A 9,385-nucleotide genomic window follows, 5' to 3' on the forward strand; every position below is an offset into this window, starting at 1 on the left:
ATGCAGAGGTCATTAGAAACTCCTGGAAGGAAGATTTGAAGGCCCTTCAGTGCATCGCCTGGTAAGAGGACGCCAGGGGAGTCAAAGCAGGGGCCTCTGATCATCACAGATCAGCCAACAAAGCCAGGGGAAAAAAAACAAAAAACTCTAAAGATAATTTAAGGGTGGTGCTGGAAATGAGTGGAACATGCTTACATTAGTAAAGTTTTGATTAGATATGTATAAAAAGTACAACTCGTTGAAATATTCGTTGTCTGTGTATCAATGCCGAACAGTATTTACTGTCCTTAGCAGCAGTGTGAAGTCATGGATCATTGATAGTTGAAGCAGTACTGATCATTTTACCCGTCTACAGGTTGAGACAGCACAGGTAAAACAGGTTCAAGACTAGCCAAAAGTAATATTACATTACTGATATGGCAGCTAAAATCAGAGCAGTGGAATTTTAAATATTAATTAAATAAAAGCAAAATTCAGAGTTGTAAAGTAAACAATGTAACAGACAGTAACAGAAAGGCTGAACTACGTGTCTATATCTGGTAGATTTTATTCTGGTCAGATGAGTAACAGCAGAAACAGGATTCTGTAATGGCTTTTTCATTTTCCTATTTTTTGATGTTATTCTGAAATCCATTTTATAATAATTTTTCTCACATCAGAATGGTGTCGAAAAGAAACAGAAACTTTGCTGAACTGAATATTTTTTTTAATTTGTTGAAGGTGTAGATCTGTTTGGAGTACATACCTAAACAAACATTTCTGAAACTGCATTACAGAGACAAGAGAGTTTTTAAATAATTTCACTACGTGTCCTCTGTGTGCTTCCTGCACATGGTGTCTCTCAGCCATCTGCATGTGTGAACAACAGATGCAAAACACCCAGACTGTACAGCAGCCTGGATTTGTAGCCAGTAAGACAGTTAAGCTCTTGCAGCTTCTGGAGGTTCACGGTAGAACCTTAAGAATTTTAAGAAATGGTCATAAAAACTTGAAATATTTTATTTTTATATGGTTATGTTTCTAACTAAGCTTCAAATTCAACATATCATCACCATATGAGACATGTTTGGTCTGTGACATTGGGTTTGTCGTTTTCTGCAGAAAATCTTACTTGTTTCTGGTACCTTTTTATGGTTGTGGTTTATTATTCTAATTTTTTTTTTTTTTTTTTTGGTGTTGTTCTACTTTTGTCCAAACACAGGACTACTGTGTTATCTTTATTATAATTTTCAACTGTAATTAATTTTTTTTGTATTGCAATTATTTTTCTAAATCAACATATTGTTTTCTTTATTCCGGGATATGGCTCTAATTGATTGATTCAAACTGTACTTGTGGCTTTGATGTCTTATTCCACCAATATGCTACTGGCTCCACTGCTGGTTGTGTTGGATTCCTGCTGTTCAGTCTCTCATGCAAAGTCAAAAAGGTATTTATGCATGCTAAATGTATGTAAATAGCTTTATTATTCTACAGTTTAAACTGACATAGATGAGCAAACAGTGTCTAAAAGTCTAAGCTTCTTCCAAAAGAAGAACAGCTGCCAAAAGCTTGATTTGAGTCAGGAGCAGGTAACCTGAAGCCTAGAATCTATAGAGACCATGATTTTCACTGCTTTACATTAACAGGATGTATTTGTTCACATTTCTTTTCAGCTTTTTTTTTCCTTTTTACTGTGTCAGTTTGTATAAAACCTGATTTCCAAAGTCAAGATCTCTAAAATTTAGATATATGTTCATTTTAAACAAACTTTTTAATTTTTTACAGTGATCAATGACTTCTCTGTTTTATAATCAGCAGCATTATTACATTTTAACAACACCAACTATTGCCTGATATACATACATATGCTGTCCCTAAAACTTTAGAGGAGCTCTTTGTCAGATCAGCACCTCAACAGCTCAACACTAAGATACCAGAAATATAAAAAATTCCTTCATCCTTTGAGTTTGATTAATCCTGTTGGTCTAAAGAGGGAGTTTTAATTATTAAAAATTAAATATGTACAATCTACCAAGATGTCTGGCTGCATAAAAACTCAGTTTGTGTCTAAAGCCACACGTTAAATCAAGGATCTGTTTGTGATGATGATGATGATGATGATGATGATGATGATGATGATGATGATGATGATGATGATGATGATGATGATGATGATGATGATGATTCAAATCAAGACAGTGACACCGACATGGAGGCATTTACTTACCCCTGGTACTGAACAGAGTAAACGACCGTGGTGTTGCATGAAGCCTCCGGGTGTGTCCACCTCAAGACGTGTCTCATGTTTGCAGAGTCCATGAAGACTGTCCCCGGAGCTGGCAGCATCCAAATATCTGCAGAGATAGTTGTTTTACATGAACCAGTCATCAACCTGACAACAGTTTTGGATCTAAAACAACTTCAGTAGTTCATGCGAAAAACGTCAATAGTTTTAAAAAAGAACGTCTTTAACCTTGCCCCCATGCTACTGTTCTTGGAGATACTGGAGAAGTTCAGAAGAGTGACTTTATGAAAACTTTTTTCTTATTTTAACTTTTCTGAACCTCGTTTCTGTTTATTTGAACCCTAAACTGCTTTCATAGTAAATTGTAAAAAAAAGAAAATGTCAAAACTGATACATCTTATTCCTCATGAAAAAGCTTCACATCTGTAATCAAGACAATTAATAAACTGCACTAAAATATCCACTCATTTACTTAAATTGAACTAAACTAAAATAAATTTGGATGTTGAACGTTGAATATTGGGTCAGGCTTTGACTTAAATGGACCAAACCAATACAGTTGTTTAAACTTCCATCTATCTACAGAAACTGCTATTCAACCTTTTCAGTAGTTAAGTTAAAACATTTCTTTGTACAGATATGAATCCATTTTGTCAACAGATGTTAAATACAGCTGTGTTTATCACTATGTGCAGCATTTCTAAACTGGTAGAACTCGTGTTTATCAATGTTAATGTTTTAATCAATTATGTACCTGATTTTCAGAACTAACCTTAATATACAAACAAACTGCATGCACATAGCTCTGAGCTGCAGAGATTCTGTCCAAAGCAGTCTGGGATTCAAAGTATATGTTACTTCATTAGTTTCTTAGAAGTTGATGTAATTGCCAGTTCCAGGCATCCATTCAGTGAGCGACCAGAAAGCGCAGATTCTAATTTTGAATAGTTTACATCTGTACTAAGCTGCAGCAATCCAAGCTGATTGAATATTTGACATCTGAATTTAAAAAAAAATCTTAAAGTTTCCTACTTCAAGTGCTCTCTGAAGGTAAACTTAACCCTGCTCATTTTTACCTTAAATAACTGAATTTTAATGGGACCGAAGGAGAGAATGTTTCTTTACTGAAGTGCACATACTGTAAGTATTTTAATGATTAAATTCAAATCAGTTTATTTATATAGCACCGATTCACAAAAACATTTCATCTCAAGGCACTTTACAGAGACAATTCAACCAGATCATACAGTCGAATTTGCTTAAAGTTTCTATCTAAGGAAAACAAGCTGATTGTATCGACTTATTGACTCTCCAGCAATCCCACAGCCTATTCAACCCATCAGATCCGGTGTGATCTAATGGCTGTTTTACTAAATGAACAAGCATTTTTCCAGTTTATCCCAAACACTGCAGTCAGAATCTGATCAGAATGTCAGAGACAAGGCAGTGTCTGCTTCTCTAAACCACAAGCTTGCTTTGCTTCATCTGACAAACCCAACAGGTTGAGCCCTGGAGCCTGGAGGTTTACCTGACATTTCATAGCAGCAGGAGCGAATTTTCGAACCAAAGAATAAGAAGAATGGCCTTCTGCTTCACACAATCCAACATCTCAATGCAGGTGATATGAAGTATTGAAGACAGAAACAATAACCTCAGCTGTTAACCAGGTGGATGACCCATCGCAGCACTGATCAGCCTATAGAATCCAATCAGGTCAGACGATTCTCATGATGTTATCAAAACTATACGAACACCCCTGTTTTTAGGCCAGTGTTGTTATCTCAGATCTTTCAAAACCAGAAACAAACTTTATTTACCTTGATGTGCTAAACAATTTTAAGAAACGGTGGTTTTGAAAATGCAAAACAAACAAAGAGAAGTTCCAATCAGTAAACATTTTTCTGCACAGCTTCAGGCAGTCAGATGTCTGCTCACCCTTGGTAAACTCAAGCAGGATGACCATTATGAGCAGCTCCTGGGTCTTTCTTGATGGCATCACCACAATACATGAAAAAAGAAAGTCACTCGTGTCTTTCAGAGCTCATGAAAGGAAACACGGTTTTCTTTTTTTGTTCCTGGAGGAAAGTCTGAAAGCCTCAGTCTAACCCATCCTCTGCTGTCTGGCGCTAATGTTGATCAGTGTCTGAAGGTATAGATGAAAACTGTGAAAGTAAGAAGATTGAGATGCAATCCAATAGTGATCTGCTGAGAAAATGTGGCGTGTCAACATGCTACCGAATGATTTTAAGCCACAAATCCGGTCCGACCGGCTGTGAGTCCCTCCAGGCTTTACTCATTGGCTGCCATTTGGATAAAGACACACCTGAAAGGATCCAAGGAACTGCTGCCACAGTTCAATATTAAGTTAATCAATGTGCCTCATACAAAGAAATAGGAAGAGCAGAATATAATAATGTCCTTGGGATAATTTGATGTGTAGAGGGAGTTTATATAAAGCTCTATTTATAAAAACAACATAATCAACAGGATTTAAAAAGAACAGTTCAGCATATATGCTCCCAATCATTAGAATTATTAGACAGCATGGGATTAATTATCACTGTTATGCTGATGATACTCAACTATATCTGTCTATAAATCCAGATGAAGCTAACCCATTACATAGATTACAGGCATGTCTGAAGACATACAAACCTGTATGACTCTTAACTTTCTCCTTCTGAATGCAGACAAAACAGAAATTATAGTCTTTGGACCAGAGTCTTTGAAAAAGAAGCTGATTAGCCAGTCACTTCATTTGGATGGGATTAAACTGATTTCAGATAATAAAGTAAAAAATCTTGGTGTTATTTTTGATCAGGACCTGTCATTTAAATCCCATATCAAAGAGGTTTCTAGAATTTCCTTCTTTATCTGAGGAATATCGCAAAAATTAGAAATATCCTGTCCAGGGGTGATGCTGAGAAACTAGTCCATGTATTTGTTACTTCAAGGCTGGACTATTGTAATTCTTTACTACTGTATCAAGAAGTCCAGAAACTGTAATTAAAAGCCTTCAGCTGATCCAAAATGATGCAGCCAGAGTTCTGATGAAAAGAGAGATCATATCTCCCCTAACCTGGCTTCTCTTCATTGGCTTCCTGTTAAACCAAGAATAGAATTTAAAATCCTCCTCCTCACATATAAAGCCTTAAATGGCCAAGCTCCATCTTATATCAGAGATCTGATTGTTCCTTATGTTCCTAACAGAGCACTTCGCTCTCAATTTGCAGGTTTATTAGTGTTTTATAGAATTTCTAAAAGTAGAATGGGAGGCAGATCTTTTAGTTATCAGGCTCCTCTCCGGTGGAACCAACTACCAGTTTTTGTCAGTGAGGCAGACACCCTGTCTACTTTTAAGGCTAAGCTTAAAACTTTCCTTTTTGATAAAGCTTAAAGTTAGAGTGGCTCAGGTTATCCTGAGCTATCTCTATACTTATGCTGCTATAACTATTTTTGCTGCTTCTCTGCAGCTGAAATGGAAATACTGTAGATAACAACAATTATCAGAATTATTATTTTTATTTGGTTATGGTTGTTTTTGCTTCTGCTGTGACTTCATGGTTCAACATGTAAAGGACTACGTGACCCACCTTACCTGTTTTCTTAACCCGTTCAGCAACGAGTTGCAGTCCTTCCGTGGAACCCCCCCCCCCCCCACCTCCCTCCTCTGCTCACCTCATTGACTCAGCCTGTCTTCCGCTGCTGATAGCATCAGCTCACTGAAGCCACAATGGAGACCTGCATCAGGCCTATTGACAGTGTTGAACCTTAAAATCTGATCCTTAAAGTAAACAAATTACTTCATCAAAGTAAATGTCTTTGATGTTTACTAATGACTATTTCATTTAAGAGCGGAAAAAAACATCTGCTATAATTTTTTTATTTTGTGGGGAAGCTTCAGTGAATAAAACCTCTGCTTGTTTTGGTATTTCTTAACCATCACTTATCATGGTTCATTTCAGGTGGAGGAGATTATTCAGAAATCTGTGACGTATTCACTCACTCTTGTTATCAAACGTGTTTGGGTTTTGGTTTTCTTTTGTCTTTATGTTTTCAGTATCTCTGTTGTTGATCTATGTTCAGTTTAGTCCTGCCTTATTAGTTCATGTTGTATTTAAGTTTCTTATCTGTCTTGTCTTTGCTATTCATTCCCTTAGAAGCTTGTGGTGTTATATGAGGGAATTTGGTAAATCTTTTTGCCTTATCAACCCATGGTAAGGCAAAGACAGGCAAATAATGTTTCTAAGGAGTCATACATCAGGTCTGTAAAGTTATTATATGAACTGAAGTCTGCACAGCAAGAGCAGGAATGCTGCGAAGGCTGCTTTAGAAAGCTGCTGTATGCATTATGTCACACAACTTTTTAAAAACAGTTAACTGGTCAGAGCAAACAAAGACCAAAGTTATGCCACCAGAAGATGTAACATTGATCTTAACAAAACACAAGCTTTAAGTAATAATTGTTAATCTACCATTATGGAAACAATAAAACACTCAGCCTGTTTCTGCTGGAGGTCTTGTTAAAAGGTAGTTTTTCCTCTCCACAGTCGCTACAAGCATGCTTAGTGTGAGGGATTGTATTTCAGTCAATGAGTCAATGCAATAAACTGGTTTTGCTTAGATAGAAAACTTTGAATCAATTTGACTGTATGATCTGGTTGAACTGTAAAGTGCCTTAAGATGACATGTGCTGTGAATTGGCGCAATATAAATAAACTGAATTGAAAATATTCCAGGTTTCTGAAGACCACTGGTTCTTGTCAGATTTAGTTTTTCTGCTGCTTCTGTTGGGATCCAGAGGTCTGCCCTCCAGAGGGCGACGTGAATCCCTTTCTGTGGGCTTCTGTTGTCTGTTGGGATCCAGAGGTCTGCCCTCCAGAGGGCGATGTGGATCCCTTTCTGAGGGGTTCTGCTGTCGGTTGGGATCCAGAGGCTTGCCCAACAGAGGGCGCCGTGGATCCTCTCCTGAGAGCTGGTGCTCATTTGAAACAGCTGATCCCCATCTGCTCATTAAGCTCTCCTTACTTAAGCTGAAGGAGAGCTTCTCTCTGAGCCGGATTGTTGTTCCCTGTTGTGGTTAGCAAGCCTGAGCCATCCTGCCTGTTCTGACTCCGTGAACCTGTACCTGAACCTAACCTGCTTTGTCCTCTCCGCTTCTCCAGGAGGATCCCTGTCTGTATCCAATAAACTATTGGACTTTTATCCTGCCTCTCTGTGTCTGTGAGTTCTGCGTTTGGGCTAGAAATCCTGCCTGATCATGACAGAACAATCCGGCAAACTGACTAGCCCAGCAGACTCATTCGACGCACTCCTGGGGGAGTTTGATGACCGACGGACTAATTCAACGGAACCACCCTGGACGGTTTTGTTCTGTTGATGGCTGGAACTTTTGGACCGTCTAGAGCCCCCTGAGCCCGCTCTGAGCCGTCTGGAGACCCCTGAGCCCGCTCAGTGTCTTCCTAAGACTCCTGATTTGGACCCACAGTCAGTGGTCTCCTCTTCGTTCCTGTACGTGGAGCCATGGTCGGTGGTCTCCTCTGTTCCTGATTTGGAGCTACAGTCTGTGATTTCCTCTGTTCCTGATCCGAAGCAGCAATCGGCGGCCTCCTGTGTTCCTGTGGAGCCACAGTCGGTGGCCTCCCCTGTTCCTGATGCGGAGCCGCAATCGGCGGTTTCCTGTGTTCCTGATTCGGAGCCGCAGTCGGCGGTTTCCTGTGTTCCTGATTCGGAGCCGCAGTCGGCGGTTTCCGGTGTTCCTGATTCGTAGCCGCAATCGGCGGTTTCGTCTGTTCCTGATGTGGAGCCACGGTCGGAGGTTTCCTCTGTTCCTGATGTGGAGCCACAGTCGGTGGTCTCCTGTGTTCCTGTGGAACCACAGTCGGTGGTCTCCTGTGTTCCTGTGGAGCCACAGTCGGTGGCCTCCTCTGTTCCTGATGCGGAGCCACAATCTGCGGTCTCCTGTGTTCCTAATGCGGAGCCGCAATCTGCGGTCTCCTGTGTTCCTGATGCGGAGCCGCAATCTGCGGGCTCCTGTATTCCTGATCCGGAGCCGCAGTGGGCGGCCCTGTCTGAGCCTGTTGCAGAGCAGCAGAAGCGGAGGCGGCGTCCTCCTCTGTGCTTCCTGCAGAAACGGAGGCGGCGTCCTCCTCGGAGCTGCCTGCTGAAGCGGAGGCGGCTTCCTCCTCGGAGCTGCCTGCTGAAGCGGAGGTGGCGTCCTCCTCCAAGGTCCCTGCAGCTGTGGAGACTCCGGCCTCCAGAGACTCTGCCTTGCTTTCGGCCCTGTGGCCGGCCACCTGAGACTCTGCTTTGCCTGCGGCCCCGCAGCCGCCCATCTGAGACTCTGCCTTGCCTCCGGCCCCGCGGCCGGCCTCCTGAGACTTTCCTTGTCCTCGCCCACCCTGAGTGGGTTGTTTTGAGTTTCGGACCCTGTTCTGTTTCTGTGCCTGGCCCTCCTTGCCTGATTCCCCCTCCGCCCGCCCTGGGTGGGTTGTTTTTTTGTTTTTGGGTTTTTTTATTTTTGGGCGTCTGGTATCTGCCCTTGAGGGGGGGGTACTCTCCGCTTCTCCAGGAGGACCCCTATCTGTATCCAATAAACTATTGGACTTTTAACCTGCCTCCCTGTGTCTGTGAGTTCTGTGAGTTATAATTTTTCTTTATTTTGTGGGGAAGCTTCAGTGAATAAAACCTCTGCTTGTTTTGGTATTTCTTAGCCATCACTTATCATGGTTCATTTCAGGTGGAGGAGATTATTCAGAAATCTGTGACGTATTCACTCACTCTTGTTATCAAACATGTTTGGGTTTTGGTTTTCTTTTGTCTTTATGTTTTCAGTATCTCTGTTGTTGATCTATTTTCAGTTTAGTCCTGCCTTATTAGTTCATGTTGTATTTAAGTTTCTTATCTGTCTTGTCTTTGCTATTCATTCCCTTACAGTAGAAGCTTGTGGTGTTATATGACAGCATTTGTTAAATCTTTTTGCCTTATCAACCCATCATAAGGAAAAGACAGGCAAATAATGTTTCTAAGGAGTCATACATCAGGTCTGTGAAGTTATTATATGAACTGAAGTCTGCACAGCAAGAGCAGGAATGCTGCGAAGGCTGCTTTAGAAAGCTGCTGTATGCATTATGTCACACAACATTTTAAAAACAGTTA

General features: G+C 40.7%; 1 protein-coding gene across 4 annotated transcripts in view; it reads right to left on the bottom strand.

The window, feature by feature from the left end:
• Nucleotides 1-4,617, bottom strand: part of crfb16 (cytokine receptor family member B16) — a 29,787-nt gene extending 25,170 nt beyond the window's left edge. For 2 of the 4 annotated variants that reach the window (XR_005279340.1, XM_038269933.1), the window contains exons 1-2: nucleotides 4,163-4,617; nucleotides 2,210-2,336 (exon numbers count right to left, since the gene is read on the bottom strand). Coding sequence is in view for 3 of the 4 variants with exons in the window: in XM_038269933.1 (XP_038125861.1) it covers nucleotides 2,210-2,336; nucleotides 4,163-4,223 (188 nt within the window). In the remaining variant the exon portion in view is untranslated. The remainder of the gene's footprint in view (nucleotides 1-2,209; nucleotides 2,337-4,162) is intronic. The other 2 variants (XM_038269931.1, XM_038269932.1) reach the window with 2 other exon arrangements.
• Between the last annotated feature and the right edge of the window lie 4,768 nt (nucleotides 4,618-9,385).

This window comes from Cyprinodon tularosa, unplaced genomic scaffold (assembly GCF_016077235.1).
Source record: "Cyprinodon tularosa strain WSP-4 unplaced genomic scaffold, ASM1607723v1 ctg743, whole genome shotgun sequence".
NCBI classification, from domain to species: Eukaryota; Metazoa; Chordata; class Actinopteri; order Cyprinodontiformes; family Cyprinodontidae; genus Cyprinodon; species Cyprinodon tularosa.